Raw genomic sequence first — 27899 nt, forward strand, 5'->3', positions numbered from 1 at the left:
GCTTTAGTCTGCACTTGGACTTTGGCTTGAATCTACACTACATGTTAAATGACTCTTTAAAGTAATTTAAAAAGAAGCTTGTCAAAAGTAGAAGTAATTTCTAAAGTCAACTTTTATATAAGTCAAATCTCTAAAAAGCACACTAAACCTTCTCTCATTCAAAACTCCCCTCTCTTCTGCTTAGATTTGTTCATGTGGCTATTCAGCACATCATTTAAGTCCAGTACCAATGACATTAAAATGAAATAATTCCCATTGTGGCAAGGAACACAACTACAAACTGCCTCTTGTTCAATCAAGCTGGAGGAAAACACTATCTCTAGTCAAGGTCTCTTCTGATCAAAAATAATTCCGCAGGAAAACAGATCCCAAGCTAGTTAAGGCAGACAGGTCATGGCACTAAAGAAACCTTCCATAAGAAGTCTGTGGCATCCTTCTTGAGCCAGTGTCTGACCTCCAGGAGTTAACTAGTAAGTGGCTTCAGTTTTTGTAGCTTTTGTAACTCCGCTTTAGTTTACTGTTTCACCCTTTGTCTCATACTACTCTCTCAAAAAAACTTGTATGAATACCAACTTTAAGACTCAGATGAAGGTTTCAAAAGAAAACTTTACATTGAGGCCGGAACTATCTCGGAAGCATGATTGCAGACAAAAGGTAGGCCACTCATCAAATGACCTGGCTTATGAGAAAGCAAGAGCTTTCATACAAGGGAGTTGAGTTTGTTCCAGGTTTAGCAGCAGCAAAACAAGTAGATGATACATTAACTGCAAGATTTAGAATTATGTCTTCTTTATACTAAAGTTAGCTCTTCCTTCAAATATAGATTCAGAAAACTCCACTATCAAGCAAATTAAATGAACTAGTTCTTGATTAGTATTGGCAGGTGTATAACCAATAAGATCTAAGATTAAGCCTAATTTATTTATTAATGTACAAGTAAGTTCTAGCAAACCAGTTCACCATGTACCTTCCTTAGTTATTTTTTTTCTAAACTTTGGTTGAATCCCTGGAAATTTACTGTATTAATCAACACGATACTTCTATATTGTTACAAATTATGTTATTGCAGCTTTACACAACTGCAAGACTGATCTCATGCAACGGCATGAGCTAGAATTCATTTGGATTGTCAGATATACAGAGTATTCTTTTTGAGATATGGTAATAAGATGAAATTAACCTGAAGAAAGAACAGAATATATACATACATGAGCCACAGAAAAAAGATAATTCATGCATCTGACAACACCAGGAAACCAAGATATAGTGACAAACAGTCACGAATACATGAGATGTTTTAATTATCTGGCTTTTATGGACTGAATATCCTCTAACTTCCAAGACTAAATCAGATCCTTCATGTAGAAGACTGGAATTTTAATTTCAGCATTTCAGATCCACAACAGAAATTTTTCTGCTTGTTTAACTTTCAAAGTGTTCTTTGTATAAAAAGCTACCTAAAAAATATCTACCCCCAGTGTTTTGGAACAGCTTCTTTCACAAATACAGAAGTACTTAAAGTGGGATTCAGATTTAAAATAAAAGGACGCCTATGCCTTTCTAAAGCTAGTAGTACAAAAAGTTCCTGAATGCTGACTTCTCAAGCATTTATTAGTGCATAGTTCTTGTCAGACAGTTTTATCTCATAGTAATTAAGCAATTCAGCCTTTATTGTGAACATATATTTTATAGATAATTATCCAAATGCTTCAAAAATTTTTGAAATTCCAGTAGTGTTGAGTATTCTCTTACCAGAATCTCAAGATTTGGAAAGACTGTCGTGGTAATCTTCTAAAGAACACAGTGTGGGTCAGTTCTCTCATTTTCAGCTGAAAATACGTTTTGTTTTAAACCGTTTCTACCTCAGAAGTGTCCTAAATACTGTGAAGTCCTTCACTTTCATGGTCACAGACTTCTGTGAATAATTTTAGAAGCTTACAATGCAAGCCTTGCTCTAATGAATATCAAGCAATGAGAAACTACCAGTCATGTGAGAGAGGCAGAACTGATCAGAAACAACAAGCCTGCATATGTAGCATTTCCATTGAAGCTACAATGTGAAGACTGTTAGCATGCAAAGTGTTACACACTCAGTAGATGTATGGAGAGGTTTGACTTCTTGAATAGCTTCCATAAAGTCTATAGTTGCTTTGGCACACATTTACAGGCACCTACAATCTCTCCTCAGGAAACATTTTAGCCTTCACTTCAACCATGTAATAGTTCAGCTTTTAGCCATCTAGTTTGACTTTACTGGACACTCCAAGAAGAGATTTCTGGATAGAGTCTCCTAGCTGTTTCATAAACAATGTACTAAAATATCCAGATTGCATACGTTGCAAGGAGTGGGCAGGGATAAGGCCAAATAAAACTTTGTACAGAAGTACTGCATAGATCCCTTGAGTCCAAACAGTGCAACTTTTTCACCAGTTCAAAAGTTTGCTATGCAAATAGAGCAGACAAATCTAAAAACACATGGACTTGAAGGTTTACAGATACATAGACGCATTGATAGCAACAAAGTACAAAAAATATAGCATATAAGTAACAATGGCTTTTTACACTAAATATTTAATACATATAAAACCTTTACATATTTATTTTATTAAAATAAAAACTACTCAGTAATAAAGATGGCATTTATTATTTTAATACAGTACAAAAAAAGGATGTTACTTACTAGAGATAAGAGAACTGCTAAACCAAACGAGACAACGCATGGTATCACTGTTACTCAGTCTGCTAAGTAAAACTCCACATTAGTTTTTCTCTTGCATACTTTCTGACTTATAGTCCTTTAGAGAAATGTCAATGCTAAATGAGTATTTATAAACAAGTCTTAGTGCCTTTGTCAGGAAAAGTCCATCAAGAGACAAAACCCCATTATTATTTAGATTTATGCTGTTCATAAGGTATAAATCAATGCATTAAAATATTTTCCTTTTTACATTTAAGTAAAAAAAACCAAACCAAAACAACAACAAAAAAACCTAAACAAATCACATTCACATTCAAGTCTGTCAGACAGGCTATTCTTCTGGTTGTTCAAAAAAAACCAAAATATCAGCTGGGTGATGAGAACAAAGTACAATATTCTCAGCCTCTTCTTATATGAATTACCAAGTATTGCCATCTACCTGTTTTCAGGCACCAGTGAATTACTTGCTCATACAAGAACCTCTTTTAAGGATTCACAGTCAAACTTTTGGAACGCCTCTGGTTTAAAAAAAAAAATCAAGAAAGAAATACCAAGATAACAGTTTTTCATTTTTTCAACTCTTCTCACTTCCTCGTAAGAAAACCATTATCAGAGTATATCAAAGTATTTAACTATCTCCATCCAAATCTACATACACCAATGGAGAAGAGAGAATGGTAACATTTAGGCAGAAGTTGGGAAATAATTACTTTCATTTAGGTCAGTATACTTCCTTAAAGCAAACAAGTATTCTTGTTTTAGTCCGTAATAAGTAGAAGCTGTGAACAGAAGTAACAAAAATCAATAAAATATTTTACAGAAAAAGTATAAAGTCAAAAGTATTATTTTTTCCTCTCCAGCTTCGGCATAAACAACACAGTTCCTGCATTTACACATCAGTATCAAATATATGAAAGCCTTAGTCAGAAAAACAGGTTTGGGGTATATTTGTCTATGCTAATTCATAAGATGAATTTCAAATGTATATTTATACATATGCATTTAAAAAGAAAATGTGGTACATTACCATCCTGCATTCTCCAACAAATTCCGTGCAATGGGCTGCGGCACTGAGCAGTTGTAATAACCCATGCCTATATACGACCTCCAAATCTTGTTCTTGCTTGCAATACTGTATAGAGTTTCAAGGATTTCATTTTCACCTAATTAAAAATAAATTATTTCAGAAAACTACAGTAACATACAGTGCTAACAATTCTTAACTGAAATGCCTTGTGCCTCTGTCTAAAAAACAAAACAAACCAAATAACATTAGTGATGCAAGTACAAGCAGTAGCAAAATAAAGCACAAAACAAGAACAGTAAAGATAAAATAATAAGCTGGTAACATATTCTGGGAAAGTTTAGATTCTGCCAAAATACTGGAAATGCAACAACTGAGTAATAACAACTGAATAATACTTTGGTTTCAATTAGTATTGACACAATAGTGAGAGGAACAGCTGTAGGCAAAAGGCTTTATTGTGATAATGCAATGCCCATTATGGGTCTCTTGCACATGCATTAAAATTGATCTCCGAATGCACCTTTTATTAGCTAAAACTTGCCAAATTAGCACTGCATAGCAAAAGGCATCCTCAGCTATGATTTAGTTCTTCTAACAGAGCCCTGTTTCCACAAAAAGGGCTTACACCAAACACTCAGGAGTAATTTCTTAGTATTAAATAACTTTATTACATTTTCCTTACTTCTAATTCAATATTACTATTCTTCACCAGTTTATTAAAAAACTAAACAAAACAAAACAAAAAAATTAAAACATTATTTCTAACTTTAAGATTAACTTTTAAAAGGGTCTGCTAACCTATCTTAGAGAGATTACAACAGAACACTTTTGAAGTACTCAGAAGGCATTTGCACACCCTCCCTCCTCCTCCTCAGTTTAGTCTTTGGTTTTGCTTTTACATACTTCTCAGTGTCCTGAAGGCTGTGCAAAAATCACATGTAGTCAACCTTTTCTAGTAGTCAATTAATAATGCTATCCAACTTGGCCAAAGGGAAAGATTTACAAAGTATTTTAGTACCTGAAGATATAGAAAGATGGTCAGTCTAAGACCTAAGGCTGTCTAAAACTACACAGAGAGACAGGTCTGACCAACCTAGCAGACCTGAGCAGAACTGGGTAATTGTACACCAACCCTCCCAGATGAGGGGAGCAGATCTTAATTTATTTTTCCCCAGCACTTCAGTCTGACCTTGGAAACTGTTGTACTGGGGCAATATACCAAGTTCTGCTCATTCTGCACTGCAACTTGAAAAGCAGAGTTTGGAGTTTAAGGCTGCAAATCACTGAAGCAGACTAGCTTGTACCCTGGATGTCTCAAAACCTGTTTCCTCTCTGTAAGTTACACCAGCAGGAGATATCAAGTCAAAACAGTTAATGCTCTGGAATCTGGTGGCAAATAATTATCTAGGTTTTGAATTAATTTATTCTGCAGCCATAAACAAGGATCTTACAGCTTTTGCTCTGATTTCAAAACACAACTCTCCCCTTTCTTTTACTCTAAGTGCTCCTATTGCATTCCATGTATAAAGAATGATTTTTTAAAAATCTTCTGTTTTTCAATTAATTTCTCCTACAGTCATATTATACCTTCCACTAAGGCATTTTTCACTGATCCTCAGTTCTCATTTCAAAGTTTGTTTCTTCTCTGCTTTTTACTCAGTGTTACTATTAGATCTAATGTATAAAGATTAATTTCTTTTCATTAAACTGCGATTTTTTCTAGATACTCAGGAGTCATGTTTATTATACTTAAACTCAGCAATATCCAGGGCAAAGTTTCCGAATTGTAGTGAGCAGCTCCATGCCTCAGTGTTCCTCCCACACTGCTTATTTCAGACAGATGCACTTGGTTGTTTATTTTAAGTGAGAGTTTTAGCACTGTAGAGATCCTCCTCTACCACTTGCAAACCAGAAGTTTAGTGAAAAACAGTTTGGGTGCAATTTGAGAGGGAGGACTGCATTTTCACAGAATTCAATCATCAATGCTTTTTTTGAAAATGGTAATGAACTTGCTTGTTTAACTCCAAATGCAGCTGAAGGCAGAAGCTGGCTATCATTTAACTTGCTCACTAGCCCAATGTCACACACAAAAAAGCATTAAGAGCACAATCTCTGCAGAAAACACATACCACAAATACTGTGCTATGTGCCAGACAGCACTTCCTTTGTTTGCCTGACTGGATGTTTCTTCTAGGGAGTAATTTCTCAGCAAATATAGCTAACAACTACCACATGAAGACACTAAACTTCTGCTATAACACACTGAAATAAACCAGTTTCCAAACTTATTCAAGGTATAAAGCAAAAAGTGAAACTGTAAGCAGGTTACCAAGCAATTAAGCTTAAACAGAGAAACACAACCTACCTAGAACAGCACTGCTAGATGCCTGCATTGAATATGTTTTTAATTATTACATTTTTATGAGTTACCTGTGAAGACAGTTGCCCTACTGGTTTTAATCAGGGTAGCAAAACACTAGCGAGAACACTGCCAACACTTCTGCTTCACCTCACTTACCATGTTCCTTTGGTCAGCAGAAAGGCAACTGCAGCAATACAGCTCAACACCACAACTCCCACATCTGGCATGTCTCTCTGAAGAGACCTGGGATAGACACTCCCTCCACCTATGCCTTACACTGTCTTGAAGTAATTCAACACAGCATGTCATTAAGAAGACAACACATACGGAACTGCACCCCTGCATCATGGAAGTAAATAGCTGCTGATTTGCCTGTACAGCCTGGCTCACCTAAGACCAAACATAAATCCATGTAGATTTATAATTATTTAATTTTTGCTAATTCAGTGTTTGCTTCACACTGATAAGGTTCTGAATTCAAGCAAAATTGATGTAAACCAGAGTGAGAAAAACTAATACATATGCTGGTGTACAAGGACTGGCAGGTAAAGGAATGAAACCATTCCTAATAGCATTCCCAGCACTGACAGGAAGGATTGAAGAGATGCAACCAGGCTACTCACAGTGGAGGCAGGTGGTGTGGCAGGAAGGTGAGAGGCAGCAGCACAAGCTGAAACATGAGGCTCGGCCTTTGGAGGAGAAGCCTTTTCACCATGAGCCCAGCATAGTGCTAGTCGCCATCCTTGAGGGTTTCATGCCCCAAGAGGATGAAGCCCTGAGCAGCCCAGTGTGATTCCACAACTGGCTCCGCTCTTTGCAGGGGCTGGAGACTTTCCCAGGTCCTCACCATCCTGAACAGGATCCCATGTCTCCATCAATAGTTCCGTTTCCCATCCCACCCAGCCTAGCTTTTAACAGTGTATTCCCATAATATGACTTGTAAAAGGGGTTTAACACTTTATTGGAGACTGTAAATAACACTAGGATAAGAGCAGAGGAATCTTAACCACAAGAGTGATTTAATCTATGCTTAAAAGCTAATTTTCAAACTGAAAATGAAATTGCTTAGTTTCCAGTATAGTCAACATTAGTGTCACCAAACCCAGAAAATTACACAGACTTTTTCAGCTGTATAAAGCATATACCTTGAAGTTTATGTAGTGGAAAGCAGTGCATTCTCGTAAAGATTTAGTTATTTCTAGAAAGCAGAAACATATTAAGACTAAGATTTTGGCAAATTTCAATGCATATTGGTTGAAAAAACACAGCTTGCAAGATGTTGTACTGGGTTACAATTACCATTTTTTTTTCTTAATTCTCCCCAGCAACAGGTGAGATATAGAAGCAATATCCCAAATGGGGAAACAAAACAAAATTTTAAAAAACCCACAACAAACTATAATTAAGAAATGGTTAAAAACTGGCCATCACACTCAGCTGTTTGTTTCCGGTTTTCTAAGACAACATGGATGGAATACCTTTATCTTGAAATAATTTTATCTGGTGTACACTGTAAGCTCTTTAAGAACCTTGTTCAGAAAAAAAAAAAAAAAAAGCGCGCCAGCTAAATCACTGCAGTTGGTCTTTATTCCCCTAATCAAGTCATTAGTTAATATGAGTGAAGACAGGGCCCAGAATAAAGTTAATTAATCTTGCAGTACTGCTATCTTAGAACAGTGGAGAAAAATTCACTGAGGATCCCAGTAGTATTTCTGTTGAGGACATGGCATGACTGCTACACCCATAGGTAGAAAAACCAAAATACATAATAAAAATAGTAGGAGAGAGTGAATTATCAGATAATAAATTGATAATACTGTTAGTTCTGCTAGTGGTTTTGTGGTTAGAACAGTTAATTTGCTTTGAAGTTGTGAGACACCTGCATAGTAATATGGTACCCAAAAAAGTGAGAGAAATCAAGACAGTGAGAGGGATTTGAGTTAAAACTTAATTAAAACTTACAACACAAAAGGGAGGAGACTATTTGATATGATTTTGTTCACAACATGTCAGGTTTAAAAAAAATAATTAAAAAATCTAACTTCTGAGATCAACAAAGCAACATCTTCAGCGCAACTCTTAAAAGAAAAAGGGGATTAATTTATTTTTCTGGCTTTAGAAATTAACTTGATGTCTGCTTATAAACAAGTCAAATTATATTAAAGCAAAACAGTTTCAAAGCACTGTCAGACCTGTAATAGAGCTGCAGGACAGCACAAGAAAAATACTGCTGATCTAAGCAGCAACTTCCCAAGAGATGGGCATCATCTGTTGCCCCTGCCTACTCCATTCATTCTGGCCACCTGCACTCACCCAGCCTGCCTGGGCAGTAGAAGCAACTTGAGGATGCTGCGAGGAGTGGAAAGTACACAGGGGCTGAGAGCCAGCAACATGCCTGCCTTTCTCCACCGACCCTCACAGGATGCCACCTTCAGAAAGAGAAGCAGCAGCTCTGAAGTGCCAGGAGGAGCAAAGTGCCACCGGTGGTAATGCAGGGTCCTGCATGGCTTATGGCAACACCCTGGAGGATGACAATGACCCCTGCTATAGGTGTCCAAAGCATACATGACGCCAAGCAGCAAGGAATCTGAAATTACTAAATCAGGTCTAAAAATCTCATGTGACATGAGGAGCTGATTAAAACCTCCTCCGAAATTAATTTTTACGTGGCATTTTAAACACGAATCATAGCTAGGGTAGATTTAAACGCATGCAAAGCAGTTAAATTTGAAGATACAAGTAGTCTTTGTTACAACACCACTGCCTCTGAGCAATGCTGCTTCTAAAAATGTTTAGACGAGTCCCATTTGGTTTCTTAGAGAGATTTTTCTTAAGCTAAGGTTTATAAACTAAAATTTTAGAATGTAACTGGGAGTATTTTTGGAAAAAAAATAATGGCAGAGTTTGTAGACTTATTTTTTTTTTATTCAAACCCTGAATAAAGTATCAGAAATACATAATACATGTACAAAGCCTACCCATTACATAAAATGGACATACATCGCAGGGATAACTAAGACACATACAGACAGCGGGTTTGCCACGACAAAACAACATCTTGTGTAAGATGGCCTGTTCTTTTACTTCAAACGGGTCAAACACTACATACCTGCTAAAGCACCTTCAATATCTAAGAAAAAATGTTGATTGTTAAAGTTTATTTACTGCAACAGTGAGAAAAAAGCTGTGCAATACCAGCTGATCACAATTAAGTATCAAACAGATGCCTTGTCTTGTAAATATTGACTAAACAGAAGTTGCATGCCAAAATAACATTTTCCTTTAACTATATCTGCAGAAAAAAGCTGACTGTAAAGAACTCCTGTTCCAGGATCAGTTGAGCTACAGGACTGCAAGGACTACTAGAGGCAGCTGAGGAAACTGGGGTTGTTTAGTTTGGAGGAGGCTGAGGGGAGACCTCATTGCCCTCTACAACTACCTGAAAGGAGGTTGTAGGGAGGTCGGTGTTGGCCTCTTCTTCCAAGTGAATAATGACAGAACCAAAGGAAATGGCCTGAAGTTGCAGTAGGGGAGGTTTAGACCAGATACTACAAAGAATTTCTTTACTGAAAGAGTGGTCAGGCACTGAAACAGGGTGCCCAGGGAGATGGTGGAGTCGCCATCCTTGGAGGTATTCAAGAAACATGTAGATGAGAAACTCCAGGGCATGCCCTTGTGGCTAAGATTGTAAATTGTGTGTTGTGGGGTTTTTTGTGGTGTGGTTTTGTGGAGTTTTGTGGTGTGTTTTTTTTTGCTGCTTTGTTTTTTCCTTTGTTGGACTTGATGACATCAGAAGTCCTTTCCAACCACGACTATTCTGTGATTCTGTGAACTACTGTTAAGTGAAATCAGACATTTTGCTGTTTCAACTCTACTGGCTTTCAGAGGCATATTCAGGTAGGGTCTGAATAGCACTATCAGTAGGCTCATGGCAATGGGCATTTTCAAAATGGCTTTTTTTGTCAGAAAATGGACACAGATACTTCTGTGATACTGAATATCAAAGGAACCAACTCATTTCAGAAACCTCTTACCACAAGCTACATTCCTTCTCTCCATCAGTGACCATGTCTGCACAGGAAGAGATCTACCAGTACAGGAACACTAATAAGTATTGAAAAAGGATTTCTAGCATGGATGCACTTGTACCAGCAAAGCTTAGCATTTACCAGAATAGCTTTTCCAGTTATACACAAGCAAAACAAATGTCCAGTTAAGGCTAGAGGGTTTCTCTCTCAAAATAATATGTCCTCCAGGGAAGTAATAAAGCTTCATTCTTTCTCCTGCCACACCTAATCAAAATTTGAAGATATGTATACACATCAACTGTATACAACTGATATGAGGCCTAAAGCTATAAAAGTTTTAAAAAACACATCAAAATAACTGCAGAGAACTATGATACTCACAAATACGTACTTTTTATGGTTATGCATGGTTTCCTTGAACTGTATATCTAATTCTAGCTGTAAGCATTGACTTCAACAAGACTTCAGTGCAACTGACTTGTTCAAAAAACCCGCAGCCACTTTCAGTTTTTTAACTGAAGTTATACAGAAAACTGGAAATGTATATTTTAACTACTAGTTATTGCCAGACTTGAAATTATATAAATGCTGAAGTTGAGCAATAGATTTTTAATGCCTCACTGTGTTCTCTTCCTGCACGTATGAGTTTGGGGGACGGTGGGAGCAAAACTGTCTTCAGACAAATGAAAAGAACATGTTTAAAATAGATACTGATCTCAAGGCACTTCCCCAGTTTTGCTCTCCCTTGTATTAAAGGGAAATATGACAAAGAAATATTACACCATACTTATATAAGAAATCCCACACTGGTGACTAGAAAGCTAGTGTTCTCTCTAATGGTTCACTAATGACGAAGGAAGTTTTACTCAGATTGCAGTGTCCTACAACCAAGATGTTCAATCTGATGTTTCATAACTTTAAGCAGAGGCTTTCAACTTCTCTTTTACAATTTCTCTGCTACCGATGCAGTAGGAAAACTACTGATGAAAACCTACATATTATATTACAAAATACAGTTAGTTTATCACACTGGCTGCAGAAGAAAAAGCAGCAGTGTGCAAAAAAAAAAAAAAAAGTTTCTGTACCTCATGCTAGCATCTCTTTTCAAAACTCACTACTGCATGCTGTGCAATGTGAGGCTCTGCATCGCAGTCACATTCTTTAAAAGTTTACTCTAAGGGAACAAGAGCAGCATAGCAAGTGGAGCAAAATGCCAGTGAACTAAATACACTGTGAGCTAACAAGGTCCTGCTGCACAGTGAGAACTCACACACAACAACTCATGCACAGCAACGCAGGACACATCCACTTCAAAATTGCTCTGCAAGTCTCAAAAAAATGCATTAAGATTTAAACTTAGGTTGACATCACCAGTTTAGTTTTCAACAATGTGCAATTATTTTAATGCCTATCTGTACTACGTATCACTTTTCTGTCTCTTTTAGTAATGTAAAACTTGGTAAGAGTATCATATGCTAGATACAAAAAAAGCTGAAGGATTTCTGAGAAGTAGTTATTAGTGACAATCTACATTTAACCCCTCTAACAGACCTAAAAATACAATAATCTAAAAAGTTATGTTCTCTGAGTGTAAGTGAAAATCACTCATCAGACAGAGAGTACCTTGATTAAAATATGTTAACCATAGGAAAATATGCCAAGCAATACTTTCAGCAGTTATAGAGACAGAAGGTGGTGATTAAATTCCAGTTCTCTACCCCCACTTCACATTTTAACAGGACGGGAAGTTACCAAAAAATAAAATACCACTGTACTAATAAAACATTTTAAAAGTAGGAACTTCCAGTCAATACTGTATCCTGCCTGGCTAGGACCTGTCTTTTCAGGCTCCAGTTATCCTGGCTGTTAGTCCATTGTGGCGCTGCCTCTCACGCGTGATGTCATCGCAGAGTAACCAGATTGAACTGGCCGGGAACCTCACCGGGGCTGCAGGCCTGAAGTTTACACTCAAATTACAGCTCACGGGTGAGCAATGAGAAAAAGCCAGCTAGAGAGATCAGATTTTCTACAAATCAGGCAAAGGATCCTGACACAAACATAAAGATAATTCTGATGTAACTGACCCCACTATCTGCATGGCCACTGAGCTTCCTTAGTTTCACTGGAAGTGTTTAGCTAGGTTCCTTTTAGTTCCTTCCACTCAGGATTTAAAGCATGATGTTCACAAATACCTATCAAGACTGCAGTTACATATGGAAGTTTTGTGCTGTGATTACTAACTTTCGGAAACACTAATATCTAAAAACTCATAAACGCACATCAAGTTTTCAACAGCAATTTGCTGTATTGCTGCAGTGCCACAATTGCTGGCCCTGACTGATGTTCTGTATTTCTGCATCTTCCTCGATCACAAAGATCCCACATGCCAGCCATTAGTCTACCATGTATCCATTATACAGAGATGCATGTTTTGCATGTTATTAGAAAATGCAGGTCACTACCGAGGAGGGGCTGGGAAACAAAAGAAATTCAGCGGAACCTAAGAGCCAACAAAAGACAGCGGCCCGTTTGAAGCTTCAGTCCACACTGAGGGGACGATTTTTGGCCACTCTTTCCCCCCCGTATCTGACTTCTTGTGACGAAAGGGATTTTCCGGCACCCCCTCTCTGGCGCGCGTTTTCGTACCGATTTCGGAACATAAGAACCAGAAACGCAGCAGCCGAACGGATCTACGGAGTTAGGTCTGTGAGGATCAAACTGTCGGTGACGGCACTGCTACGCTTACTTAAGCCTTATCCTGCACTCCAGCAAGGAGGTGTCCGTGACACATTTCGGAGGGGACATTCGTGGGGCGGAGGGGGGCAGCACCCCAAGCCCTCCCCGGGGGCGTCAGCCGCCGGGAGCCCCGCGGCAAGAGCCAGGCGGGGAGAGCAGCGGGGGGGTCCGACAGCACCCAGGGCCGTGCGGGCACTTACAGACGTGGTCATCCATCCTCAGCGGCCTCCGCAGACGGATGCTGGCCGGGATGGTTTTATCCATCAGGTCCTCGACACTCTGCGAAGAGACGACGGCATGCCGCGGTTAGCACCGCCCGCACCGGCAGGACACTGGCCGCGCCGCCTCCTCCGCCCCGCACAGCCCCGCACGGCGCGGGCTCCTACCTGCACCCCGACGGTTCGCAGCATCTCCTGCTTCTCCAGGTCGCGCGGCCCGATGTGCCGCCGGGAGAAGTCATCGTGCCTCGGCAGGAGCTGCTCGATGCACCGCGCCGCCTCCCCGCCGCCCCAGCGCCGCTGGCCGCCCCCGCCCGCCGCGGCCCGCAGGTGCCGCCACGCCCCGCGGCCCGCCAGCCGCCCCCACCAGCGCCCGCAGCTCTGCATGGCCCCGGCGCGGCCCCTCCACCGCCCCCGCCGCCGGGCAGCCCCGCTTTGAGCGCGGGGGGCGGTGCGGCGCGGCCCCCCGCGGCCGGCGCCAATGGGGCCCGGGGGCGGCACCGCCCTGGCCCCGCCTCCCCCCACCTGCCCGCCCGGCCCCCGGCCGCCCCTCTGACCCTGACCCGGCTCCGCGAGGCCCGCCGAGCATCCCCGCGGAGCGGCGTCCCGGCGGCGCTCCCGGTTGGCTCGGGCAGGGCGAGCAGCCAGGTGGTGATTTTACTAGGGGAGAGGGTTTTCCTCCTCATAAGCCCTGCTGGGATGGCTGGAAAAAAGGTTTCTGTGTTTCTGCAGCAGAGCGTGCAGCTGCTTTCAAGTTACTAGCTTTCGGAGGAATGCTACGTGCCCCTTTTTTCTCCAGCTGTGACTGGGAAGGGGGGTAATCAACTTTAGTCATTACTGGTTTAACTTCTGGTGATGTTAGTCTTGGGGAGCAGAGAGATTAACTGGAACCTACTTTTACCCTTTTCGGTTCCGCGTCTCAGAGGATAATATCGGCATAGTTACAAACTTGTATCTTTTATATCAAGATCACGAAGTATAGCAACATTGAGGACATGATTTGCAGCAATGTTTAAGTAGAGTAACAATGAAAGATAAAAACTTATTCCCAACAGACACGCTGATTTAATATTAATTGTATCACAGATTTACTGCCTGTCTAAAGAATTTACTAGTCACTACTTCTGAATCTAAAAATACTCTTCACACCAAAGATCACTGTCTCATGCAAGCTCTCTATTTCTGTAGTAAACATGGAATTGCTTGCTCCTCTGATATAACCTGAGTTATCATTTGCTGGTATCTGCTCACATAACTTATATGCATGTGTATCTGGAGTAATGACTTAAGTCCCTGGTTTCTGTATGATAAGGCCCCAGATTACACACTAAGCTGAGATGAAGCACAGTTCAAGCAGCAAAGGTGTTTTTTTTGCAAGGGTTTGCAATATGAATCTAACACTGAATTTAAATTATTGCTATTCAAATATATTTTTTTTTCCTGTTTCTTTTCTGATATTTGCTTCTTTACAAATACAACAGTATCAGGAAGGAAATTAAAAACTTTTAACTTGAGATAATGTGACATTAGTGAATAGAGATATTTGGAAAATATATTAAAACCATTATAGTAATGACTTAATTCCTCTTACGAATTCATGCTTAAATTATTTTTTAAAGATATTCCAAAACTTTTCAAAAGAATTTTCATATTTAGTCCAAATGTTGCAGAATTTGTCCAAATGATGTGTTATTGCAAGATTCCGTTCAGTTCACTTCTATCACCCCAAGCTAAAAGTTGAAGCTTCTGCATCACCCTCTCACAGAGCATAAAGACTAGGTTAGACTATATTCTTGCTTATAACAGCCTATTTCTGACACTAGCTAATTTCATCTACCTACGGAGGAATATAAGACTAGGAAAAAAAAAATGTACTCATACCATCCTGCAATATTTCTGCATTCAGTCAGCAACCTGGGATTTCTGCTTTTAGGAGTTCTCAACATGCTTTCCTCCACCCTCCCAAATTTGTTCAGCTGCCAACTGAACCCATGTAAACCATTAATGGAGCAAGCATAACAGCTTACTATTCAAAAGCAGTCACTTTATAATCCTTTCTTTCCCAATATGCTGTTCCTTAAGGCCAAGAAGAGCACTCACAATGTTGAGGACATAGTGACTAGTGACACAAAACATACTGTGCCGTTACCAGGACAGGCTGACTCCAACATATGCTGACTGCTGTTCCGATGTAAGATTTTATTCTGTTGAAATTCCTTGACAGAAATAAAAGTTTTAGCAGTTTAAATTACCACCTTTGCTGCCTTTTCTAAGAAAATTACTAGTCATCAGTGTTTTCAAAACTCTCTAGCAGATCAGGTGAGGAACGCCTGCCAAAGGGTCTCTTAAAGGCCAGGCTGATTTTAAGTGTCAATCCAGATAGAAAACCCTCATTAATACTTTTGTTTTCTTATAATGAAATAATCTTAAATTGCAGGGGCACAAGAGATGCTGTGTCTATTTCAGTTTAGCTGTATCTAATTCAATACTGAAGATTATCGGAATTTCTACTGATACTGGTTTGGAGGGTGTTTTAATAAGCATATAAATAGACCCTTAAATATGAAAATGAGAACAGACCATGAACATATTTTTATTAATATTTTATACATATGCTTGTTATAAACAAATGGTACAATATGTAGTTTTTCCTTCTTTTGGGTTTGCACTGGAAACATTTCTACCTTTTAATTTGAGACATCTTCATCACAGGTTTTCTCTTAATGAAATATTTAATCTGTAAAATAATTTATTGCTTAAAATAAGATTTGAGAATCACTATGGCTGTCATTACATGCAGAGCAATACAGATGTTTATGTAATATATCAAGCCAGGAATGACTTAAATTTATCCCTGAATTTACTACTCAAGTGAAGTAGCAATACATCATACTTCCAAAAGCAATTGCTACTAGTGGGAGTAATTACTTCTCTCCAGTGCATCTGTATATGTCAGTATTTTCTGAGTGAGGGCTGAATTTGGTTTTTGGATCCCCTTACAACAGCAGAATTTAAGAGCTCCACAAATTGCATCCAATATGGACACAGGAAAGAGATTTTCAGGTCCCTAAATTTAATAGAATAGTTTCACAACATGTCTTTTGACACCAAAGTGTCAGAATGTGCAATAGGATAGGCAATGATGTGTTGAGGGTAGATAACCAGTCAGTTACATATTCCTGAATCCATAATAGCTTGATGCTACCACTATTGCCAAAGGGCCTGCAGCCATTTTTGCAGTTTTTGCCCACTACTGTTTTTCATGGACCACAGCTGGATCATAAAATAGTATATAAGTTAGGTATACATAAGATAACACTGCTTAACATAGTGGATTTCCCATGGATCATAATACTTTGGGTTTAGGGCTGCCACCCTCTGTAAAAGACCAGGCAACATTATGACACCAGATAACACAGCATCATGTTTCTTCTTTAGGACCCATAGTGAGATGTTTGCTATGTAAATATCTTAATGTTAGAGTAATATGTATTCAAGCTTTTAAGTGTATCTTCTTTAACTGTCAGTACCTTATTTAACTGACAGTCCCCAAGTCATACAGTCTTTTATTTGTTCTGAACTCAGAAGTATCCCTGCACCTTGATTAGAGCTGACACTTCACGTAATGTCAGGTCTTGTTTGCTTTCAGTTGACAAACTGGAACTACAGTGAAACTGAACTGTGCTTCCTCCCAGGGAAGTTTTTTTACTCACATACACATGCATACCTGCAGCATCTTCAGGGTGCAGCTTTCATTTTAGTTGTGGTGTTGGAAATAAAATCTTTAACAAATCTGCTATGTTCCACACTTGCTAAGTCAATAAAGCAAGCAAAACCACCTTGGCTCTGTATGTATTTCTCAGAGATACATGTACAGATGCAGCTGGATATATAATCTACTATGTTTCCTATAGATGTTTAAATCTTAAAATATATGTTTCTTTTTCTTGTCAAGTAAATTAATGGTATGGTCTCTCTAACAAGGAGAATGACACAGAGAGAACCAGTAAGGAAGTCCTGGGCTGTGGAGAAATGAAGGAAAGGGGAAGGAAAAGAAATATTAAAAATCTCTAAGACTTCAGAAGAACGGGCATGTGAAAGATATCATCATGTAAGTATCCTTGAATGTTAACCTTGGAGCAAAGTCCTTTCAACCCCACTTCTTGTGTGAGCAAATGATTGAAGGAGGCAAGTGTCTGAAGGTTTTTAAGATACTAGGCATTAGCATGATTTATCTGTTTCTTTTGTCAGGGATCTGCAAGGGCCTGCTGTTTCCTCAGAGCAGGTGCTGCAGGTGTAAAGGGTGATCTCAGAGCAGGCAAACTTGTCCCTGGCAGACCATGGTCCCACTGGGCCTGGTCATAGCAGGGTAAGCCAGGTGCCAGTAGCAGGAACCATTGACAGTCCCAGGCAAGTGATGAACCAGGTCCATTCAGGAACCCCAAGCAGGAGCAAATGGAAGTGAGACCAGAGGTAGAACTAAAGACAAGGTTTCAGCTTGAATCTTAGGTCCATTCGCCAGACAGGGCTAGAGACAGTGGAAAACATTTAAGGGACCCCAGGAGACAAGCTAGCTCCCATGTAGCTTTGAGGTCAATCCAGGCAGCAGGAGACCAGCACTCCAGAAAGATAGCTGAGGGCCTTGGGCTGAGGTGAAATCGAGACTCCAGGTTCACGATCAGTAGGTCCTTCAGGTGCAGCTTGGGCCCTGACTGTTTTCTGTAATGACTGAAATAACTGTGTGTGGTTAGGTAAGGACTCTCTGTAGGCTGTCTTTGCCCACAGGCTTTTAGGTTATTTTAGAAACTCCTGAGTTATTCCAGTCCTCTGGCCAACAAAGTCTCTTAACCCTTCACACAAGTTAACCTTTTCTCCTTTTATGTTTGGAGTTGGGAATATCTATAGGGGAGGTAATGAGAATTAACTCCAAACATCACTGGTTTGTTCTTCATCTGTCACCTCCCTCCCTCATGCTGTGACTAACTGAACTGCCAGACATCTCTGTGACACATGGCTAAACAGGGCAACAACTGCTGCACCTCCATGGCAAACATCTTTTCTTTCTGACAACTGTAGGATTAAAATTGAATTTGTGAGGTTTTCTTTTTTCCTTGTTACCACTGCCATGTCTAACAGATGTATTTGTCAAAATATACTGTCAGGATGTATTTGTCAAAACCTATTGTCAGTCCTTACAAACACCTACCACTGTCCTCTGTTAACCTTCCAGAAGAGAAGGCCAGTAGGATCTACACTGGGTTTCTTACAAGTCAGAATTTGCTGCTAGTGGGTGATTTTCTAGACCTTATTTTTGTCACTTGCTCTTTTTTAACTTGGTTCAAAGGTAAGCTTGATTAGACTTTGAATGCAAATTCAGTTACTGAACAGTGAATAGGTTAAACCTCTTATCACGTTATTTGTGTCCATTGGCTTATAAATACTGAATATGGCTATATGATTAGAGCACTGCCTCTGCAAATACTTTATATCAGTAGATGTTATCTATTATGAATACCTATGCAATAGACAGTGTATTGCAAGAATTTCTCTTGCCCAATCCAGTTTTATTGGGCAATAAAAACATTCTGCCACGGAGGGAACTGTATACTGCTGACCCTAACAGTTGTATCATGACGACAAGGTATGAGATATTCTCTGGGAAATAAACAGCTGTCCTCTCTCATTCTTATCTAGGAGTTAAAGTTACTCTGTTGCATAAATTATGCAACAGAGTACTCAGAATTTGAAAATTCAGGAGGTCTAAAATGTGGGGGTTCAGAAAACTTGCTTTTGCAAAAGCATAAGGTTTTGTTTCATTATTTTTCTTTAGAAATTGAAAGATAACCTTTGTTTGTACTTTAGGTAGCACACCAATACAAACTGCTGAGATGACACCTTCAACAAAAAGCTCAACTTTTATTTAAAAAAAAAAAATCTCACACCCCAGATGTCTGTTTGGATTTTCAGTTCAACAGGTATTGATGAAGCTAAACATTATCTTGAAAAACATTTAATAAAAATCTGCCCCCCTTTGTAAGATCAGATCAGGTCACAGCTCCTCAGCTTTCACTGTTTTTGTCTTTTCCAGAGTTTGAACAAAATCCCTTAGCAAATCAGTTACAAAGCCAGTTTCTTCTGCCCTGTATCAGGTAAATGTTTATGAAGTCCTCTTTATAAATCCCAGAAGCTCCAATAAAGCCATACCTCTTTCATCTCTGCAGCTCAAAGCAAAACATTTGGGAAAAGGAATACTGCAGTTCCTTACACTGCAAAGCTTCTAGGGGAGTTTCTGAGTCCTCATCTACTTAAAAAAGGCTTCGAGAGCTATAATGATTTATGATTTTAAGAGATTGCTTATACCAGTTGTGCAAATGAACTAAGTGATCATAATTTCCACCAGGTTCTAGGTGGCCTATAAGCAATTATGGCTTTTGTTTGTTTGTTTGGGTTTTTTTTGTTTGTTTGTTCATAGTCTGACTACATATACATATGCCTACATATACATAGATTTGCCCATGTAACAAATGCAGATGATGTTTACTTTTCTGGTTGAATCCAACCAAGATATCACTGTGCCAAGTCCAGCTTCAAAAGGAAAATGCTTTTCTTGACACAGTAAGTTTAGCTGGCCTGCTGAAAGATTCCTGAAGGTGAATATCACAGTGAGTAAAAGGTAGGAAATAGGAGTACATGACTGCACACCGGGAGATAGGAGTGAAAGAAATGGAACTAGTTCTTCTGATAACCAACCAGGAGCTGTTAAGGTTGGTTCAGCTATCGTCTTTAAGTGCATTTGCAATCGATTAGAGCACGTGACATTTTACAAACTTTTAATAAACACAGCTGTGTGAGCTCTTAAACAGACCAAGATTGAATCAGCACTGAAGCATCTGTCTCTAAAATCAAAACTGAATACATACTTTAATGTTACATAATATCTTAGTTAACATATAACTTAGAAAAGGCTTGAGATGTTGCAATGGCCTCGTCCTGGCATTAGAAATCTTTTCGCTGCTCCTGTTAATAAAATGGAAAGTAAAACTACCAAACATGGCTAAAATATAAGCTTTTAAAATAATCAGTTCACATACACTTACTAAAAGCTTTTCAGAACTCAACCATATCTTCTCTAAACATCCCAGCTAGCGTAAATATGCTTTACCTTGGGATGGCATGATCTGACCATGACTTACCATTCACTTATGCTCCCTGAATCCCTCAGGAATTGCACATGATTTGTACAGCCATGATTCTGCAGCTCTGAGCAAAGAGTCAGGTAATAATGCCGGTTCACTGCAGTGCTCTTGACAGAGCATAATGGTAAGTCTCTTCAACATGATGAAAAGTCTCAGCTCATTCAGAAATTTGTTACTTTGTGCAGTATAGTGAGGTCAAATCCTGACAGGTGGAGAAGGAACGATGCTCAGACATGGGGAGCAACTGGAAAGGCAGACTGCAGCAAAAACTGAAAGATGCAGCTTGGGATATCTATTTTACAGACTACAGGTGATAGGACATGCTGGTGACTGTTGAAATGGTTTATGTGGGAAGACGGTAATGGAATAAGCCACTGGTGAGCATAGAGATTGAGATGGGATTGACCAGTGGTGAAGAATAAAAAAAATTAAGGTAGGGTTAGTAATAATAGTAAGTGTAGAGCTGAGGAAAAAAAAAAAATCAAATAACTACATATTTGCTAAATAAGGTATATGTCCTAGGGAGACAACATTGGCTTAAAATATTTTAAAATATATTCTAATATATATGTATAGGAATTCCTAAATTTCTCATTATTGTCAATGTCTCATTTTCTTTGGATGTAAAATACAGCAAATAGTTCATAATCTGTAATTAAAACAGAATGGCAGTACACAACAATAAGGGAGACTGAGAAATCTCAGATGCTACTAACAATACCTTTGCTCTGTTTTAATGTAATGATGACCTAGACAGGACCCACTGTTTAATATAATTTTCTCATTACAGCCATTCTCTCAAAGAATGGCAAAATATTAACTAATAATGAAACAAGACTGAGTTGGAATTTCCATAGTACTAGCATCTGAAAATGTCATCTTTTCATATTATGCCTGCTCTTACAGAACGCTATGCCAGTTACCTTTGGATTAACCTGAAATATATATCTTGTTTTTCCAAGGGGCACTGAGTTAATTAAGAGCAGTTTGTCAATGTATTGCTGTAGTGATGAGAACATTAGAGATCACCATCATCTAACAGTGCTATTATATTAGTCTGCCTAAGTGCAAATATTTAAAATGTGTCTTCTCTGTGCTTACGTTTACCAATTGCAAAATAGCATTATGCAACTCTGTCTTGGGCAATCTTTTTAAAAAGCTGAAATGAAGAATAGGATCAGCTTACCTTTACTTTTAACTTGATTAAAGTTAACCAAGCTGGTTCCTGACTTACCAAGTTATTTGTGTGGATTTGCTGCCCTATAAAATATTTAGTAAATTATTCACTAGCAAATAATGTGAAACAGGTAAGTTCTCATTAATAAGATTATTAACAACCTTTTTGCTTAAGAAAGACCCAATAGAGGCCAACATACTGTCAGTCATATGACCGCATTTAGCAGAGAACTTTACACAGAACTCTTAACAAGAATAAAAAAGTTAACAAAAATTCTAATCTCCTTTCTGTTCCCCCATACTTGTTCCCCTGTGTCTGTGTCCACCCACCCCCTCAATGATCCAGTCACATTTCACCATGTGTTCTTCTGTCCTGCTGAACCTGGTGAATTTGTTTTGATGGTGACTTAGAAGCAGAATGCTGTTGGGTTGTAAACTATTGCATTGCGTGCTTGTTACAGGTTGAATAAATTCTAACCCTCTTCCTGACCCTTGCCTTCTTATAAATCTAAGTATTCCTCTTTGCCAATTTTAGAGACCTTCAGGAGCTGAAGGGCCATGGAAAGGCCATTGGGATGAAGCCAGAGATGGCTTTTGGTGGGAGGGGATCTGCCAGCTTCCCTGGTAAGTAAATATTATGAGTGTGTACTAGGGCTTGTGAAAGAACAGAATGTTACATTTGAGTGTCACTGTGCATTGATTTAGAGATAAATACAAATAGTTTACAGAGTGTAATGGATACCATGCCAGTTTTAAAAATAACAATAAACAGTGTGATAAACACTTGTTTCATAGCTGGTTTTAGAAATGGCAACAATGAAAAGCGCTATTTTAATTCTGACCAACTTTCAAACCTGGTCAATTTTCTTCTGAATTGTGGCCAATATTTTGCACTGTTGGTTTATCTTGGCTTGTTGAGTGACTCCAATTTTTTGTTACATAGATACAGAGTTAGTATTTAGTAGGGTGTACAAATATTTCTATTTTTAAGTGAAAATAGAAAAGTGAGAAGAAAGAAAGTGAGGTTTTCTTTTAGCTCTCTACTCCACAACAATCTCTGAAAAGGGAATATTTACCATTTTATCTTCCATCACTCAGATGCTTTTTTCAATTACTCATATTTTAACAGTCATTTCACTCCCATGCTGTAAGAGACTGAACTGTTGTTACACCTCAACATTGTTCTGAAACAAACCACAGGGCTTCTGTATGTAGTACATTCTGAAGCAAACTGCAAGGCTAGAGCCAACTTTGTATACAGTTTTAATCAAAGGCTATTTCACTAGCAAGCAAAAAAAGACAGAATGAGCTGGGCCTGTCAGCTACGGTATTCGCCAGGTGTGTATCCTCTCAGAGCACATGCACTGAAGACAAGAGGTAAAGGCCAGTTACAGTAAAAAGGAATCAAAGAAGGTAAAAGCAAGCTGTGAGAGACCCCCCGGTGGCCCTGCAGAGACCCCCTGGCAGCCCAGGACATGCATGCTGGAGGGAGGAGATAATGCAGATCAGTTCCAGGTACCTCCATGCCCTTTTGGAGAAGAGGCAGAGACATCAATCATAAAAAGAGCTATGGCCTGACAGCACGCTGAAGATCTTCTCCACTGACTGTAGTTGCCAGACCTTCAGGACACCACTGGATCCTTCATATTTCTGCTACCTTCTTGACTTTCCTTTTGTCTTCCTATCCTATCTGCATGTGACATTGTTGTTATGTAACTAATACATTTTGGCGTGTATGTGACATTTGACTTCACCTGTGTCTTAATTTTGCCACTGGGATCATTTTGAATCTCTCTCAATCTGATAATGGCTCGAGACACATGCTAATTAAAGTACTGTCCACACTATCATTGCTTTTTACTTTGTATGGAATAGAATATATTTCTCTTTGTTATCAACTTTTTTTTCCACCACAAAAAAAAAAGAAGCTGAGTATCTCGTTCCCATGATGGTCTCATGTGCCAAGTGCAACTTGCTTCCCATGCTTTTATCCTTCATATTCATCTGTAATGGACATAGTTATGTTGTCTTTCTTCTCTTTAGCCCTTTAGATCACTTGGTACTAGAACCCAACAAAACAAAAGTGTTTCCAACTTTTCACAACTCAAGAGTGTTTGCTATCAGAATATATAGTTGTCTATCCATGCAAAATGAAAAGTTATTATTTTTTCCTTAAAGGTGGCATTTTTTTATCTAACAATGATCATAACTTTTGGTGAAACATATGTACCTATTAAATGGACTTGATTACTGCAAAGTTTGTTGAGCTTATGATGAAAAAAAACCAACACAAAACCAGCCAGAAAAATTGTTAAAAATTACTGTGAGTTAAAAACAGGTAATGGGAAGAGGTGGAGAAATGAACTGGCAAGAAAGGGATTTAGTATTTGTACATTTCTACCCAGGATAAGAGGAAGGATAACATTTTTTAATTTTTTAAATCCTTCTTTCTTCTGGCATCAACTTTGCCAAACAGGGAATAAACTTACTTGCTGTAATGGCAACCTTTTCCTAAAATTAGTGTTTTTGTGCAGGAATAGCAGATTGGCACTCCGTTCTCCAAACTGTGTTCAGGCTTACAATCAGAAGCTATACTACGTGGCAGTAGGCAGGATCCTAGAAATTTGATGATTTTAAAAACTTGCCTTCCATGCTTCAGCCTGGAAAACAAATATGCCTGCATTTCAGATAGTCTATCTTCTACAAATTATAATTAGCCTCATCTTGGGTTTTTTTCATTTCCCCCCTTATATATCTTTCCTTTTTCTGCTTCTTTTGGTTTCTCAGTTCTGTTGTGCTTTCCCTTTTGTTTTCTTCAAAGTTTTATTCCAGGGAAGCTTTTCTCTTCTTATTTCCTTTGCTTAATTACTTTTCTCTTCTTTCCTCCTTCTTGTAGGTAGAAAGAGCAGCCTGAGACTGCACTAAGCACAATCATGAACTCTATTTACGTTTCATTTTCTGTTTTTATACACCTTTACATATAAAGTGTTTACTAGCTTCCATTTTTCTATTGTAATTCTTTGGATCAAAATAATGGTACTGATTAAGCCACCTTGTTTTCTTCATAGGCATGATTTTTAAGGCACATGGTTCTCTAGAGAAACATGACATATTATTGAAATATAATATATTAATATAAATAATAATAAGATATTGTAGAAAACTGTAATATTTGCTTTAAAAAAAACCCTTATATAATAAGTAATACCTATGAAGACTAGTTATGGTTGATATGTTCCTCTTCTGCTACTTCTGGTGTATTTCACTAGTACTCTGTCATTTGGAAAAACAAAGTTTTAGTGTCCTACTGTAACATAATATTGTATTTATTACTATTTACATATACATAATTCAGCTTTACTACTTTTTTTTTAAGTTAACCATGTTATTTGTTGGTAAGATGTGAATAGTATTATCTCTAGCACTGCAGTAACTCAGTGTTTTCAATAAAGAGGAAACTTTAACTTTCTTTTTTTCCCATTTCTTCTGTTCTCATTTGTGTGTTTCCTTCTTCTCGCTTGGATGATGAACCATTTAGTCTTGCTAATCATACAAGAAACCACCCTCCTTTTTCTGGATTATTTTTCTGCTTAATTAATGAGTTCTTATCAGCTAACAAGGAAGTCCAGTAGTGGTGGGAGTATCTCAAAGGGAGAGATGGAGAAGTGGCAGCAACAAACTTTTAGACACAGAAGTTCTTTATTGAAACTGCAGTCTTACTCTTAGGATTTCCATTTACTCAGAAACTTGTATAGAGTTGTAACTTAAAATGCTGTTTGTTAGCTTGCCTTTGTTGTTTTGTTTTGTTTGCTTGTTTGTTTTTTCTTTTCTTTGTTTTTTTTTTCCTGGCTTACCAAGTTCTTTGTATGGATGCAACTGCAAAACAAGCAGCAATGTGGCAAGGCACAGTAACTGTTATTACACAGGTGTTAACAGCAATTTGACAGGCTAAGGATGATGGCACTGTAGGATGTTCGGGAAGATGGAAATCTCATGGAAGCTCATTTAATTTCTGTATAAATTCAAAATATATTAATGTGATACATCTTTCAGCAAGAATACCAAAACATGAAAAGAAAAAAGGTATTTCTATTGACAGCCAGATACTGTTAGCAGTACTGAAGAATGTAGGAATTTCCAGAATGCCTTTTCAACTAGAAAGCAGAGAAGCACAGCCCACCAGCATGACAGGACTCATCTTCCTTTTATTCTGTTGTATTTGTAGGGTATAAGGCTCTTTTCATTATTCAGACTTCTTAAACAGTATCTCCTATATTGTTGAGGCAGCTTAACTCCTTGAATTTGAAGATAAATTAATCAGAAAAGTGTTATTTTAAAATTTATTTTCAAACAGTGGAAAAGGAGTTTAAGAGACATACAAATGAAGAGCTGTACTAATAAAAGGATGCAACTAAGAACCAGTGGACAATGAGAACCGCTTAACCAGTGTTGGCCTGAACTGATCAATACTGAAAATGAGAGATTGCACATACTCTTCTGTTCACACCGGCTGCTTAGTGCTTTTGTGACACCTATGTGCACTGAAAGGCCTTTTCTATCTACTGATTCAGCCTCCTAACTGATCAGATTTATTTATTTTTTCTGTTCCTTAAATCACTTGATTAATAAGCTGAGACTGCTTAGATGGGGTGTCTAGGAAGCTCCAGAGCTGATGTAAGGTGACAGGAGCAAGTGCGTGGGGTTGTGTGTGTGTGTCAGGGTGTGTGTGAAAGAAATGCAATCTCATATAAACAGTATGAACAGGAGCAAGCTGCTGGATTGACCTAAGCAGCTTCAGGAGAAATACCTTGTATTCAAAACAAGTATCATCTACTGCCCTCTGTGCTCAGAAGCAGACAGCAAAAGACGACACTGTACACAGTAAAAAAGCTCATCTTCTGTTTAGCTATGCCTTTGAAATGCATAGAATGTCATGCTTCATTATCAAGCTACATTTTGGAAAGCACAATATTTGGGTGCAGCCCAGCATCAGGACTTGCATGTGTGTTTTAGTAACCTTACTGTTTTATTCTAACTGGGTTACTGCACCAGTGCTACGATTAATTTAAGCACACAGTTCCCTCCCCATCTTCTTCCCCCAGGTTAATACTTTTCACACTGTTAGCCATGGGCCAAAAGAATACTTTAGGATGTTTACTGCTGTACCATATACCACTTCTCATATCTGTCATCCTTACTAACATTGTTTCCTTGCCCATGGCTCACTGTTTCCTTCCCCTTTTTCTTGCTTCTAAAGTATCCTAGTCAAGTACATTAGATCATCTTTTTGGAGCACGCACTCTTCTTGTACATGCTGTAGCTGTCTGATTTAGCTTTATTTCCAGTATTTGTAAAGGATTTATCACTGTGTAAAACCGTGGGTAAATGATTCCTTGTTGTTATTCTGTTTTAATATAAATGAAGCCAATTAATACATCTGTGGAAGGACAATTTGGCTCACTGCCTTTCGCTTTTAGCTGTTAAGAGCCATTCCTTATTTCCGGCACAATGATTAACCCAAAAGAAAGTGGTTGCACAGAATACACCAGAAACTGGAAAACGGGGATTAGCTGGCGCCACAGCTCACAAAAGAATTAACAGGACAACATTGCATGACCCAAAACATTTCACCCATCTGTAGTTGGTAACACAGGGAAATCACTGGGGTCACAGAAGGAAAAAAAGAATAAAAGGCATGTTAGATGTGGCTCAGTTGGAAAAGAGCACTGCTTTTAACAATATGAGATCAAGTAATGGATTTGCTCCTTTTAAAACGGAAAGAAAAGATCTGAGCACAGTAGTAGTATCTGAGCAGTGTATGTTTTCAAAAATCTGCATAGCCAGCCGGCTTACTCATTTTAACTGAAGTTCTAATTTGAGATTCTGGTCCTATAATTAATTCTATACTGTCCTAAGATTCTGATCTGGTTAAAAAAAACAGAAGTTATGCCAGCTGTGCAAACCCCCATAAAATGGGCTTGTCAGGAAAAATAAATAAATAAATAAATTCACACTACTCTTTGTTCTTGTTTGAATATTTGTCTTCACCTTGTCATTGTTCTGAGATGGTATTTTATGTACATAAAACTTAACAAAGCTCAGTGATGTCACATGGGTGCTGCATGAGCATGTGCTTAAAACTTTGTGGTCTTAGAATCTCTTCTCAAAGGGTAATTCCAGAAGTAATCCAGCATTTTGCCAGGGCTTTTATTTATATCCATGATAGAGGGACCTGTATTCTGCTTTGAATACACCACACTAGGCAGCAAATGGGAATTTAGAGCTAAATTGGCATATTGCACATTTGAGAGAAAAGGTAGAAATGGAAGAGAATTAAGCTGACTAAATACTTATATTTTTGTGGAACTTCTGACCCTTTCTTATCTTTCCTTGGGTAACTTCTGGATTGGAGCCATCACTGATGTTATTCAAGTTAAATACCTTGGACTATTGTCTCT

At 38.5% G+C, this 27899-nt stretch overlaps 1 protein-coding gene and 1 long non-coding RNA gene across 2 annotated transcripts in view; one reads left to right on the forward strand and one right to left on the reverse strand.

Moving 5' to 3' along the window:
• Positions 1 to 13509, reverse strand: part of GLDC (glycine decarboxylase) — a 49718-nt gene extending 36209 nt beyond the window's left edge. Inside the window, exons 1-3 of the mRNA XM_051643377.1 lie at positions 13238 to 13509; positions 13052 to 13130; positions 3726 to 3861 (exon numbers count right to left, since the gene is read on the reverse strand). Of these exons, the coding sequence (XP_051499337.1) occupies positions 3726 to 3861; positions 13052 to 13130; positions 13238 to 13456 (434 nt within the window). The 5' untranslated portion in view covers positions 13457 to 13509. The remainder of the gene's footprint in view (positions 1 to 3725; positions 3862 to 13051; positions 13131 to 13237) is intronic.
• A 6679-nt stretch (positions 13510 to 20188) lies between these two features.
• LOC127395599 (uncharacterized) lies at positions 20189 to 24921 on the forward strand. The gene is made up of 3 exons (XR_007891827.1): positions 20189 to 20389; positions 21977 to 22065; positions 22780 to 24921. It is a non-coding gene; the product is annotated as an uncharacterized LOC127395599 (long non-coding RNA).
• The last annotated feature ends 2978 nt before the right edge of the window (positions 24922 to 27899 follow it).

The sequence above is a fragment of the Apus apus genome, chromosome Z (assembly GCF_020740795.1).
Source record: "Apus apus isolate bApuApu2 chromosome Z, bApuApu2.pri.cur, whole genome shotgun sequence".
In the NCBI taxonomy this organism is placed as follows: Eukaryota; Metazoa; Chordata; class Aves; order Apodiformes; family Apodidae; genus Apus; species Apus apus.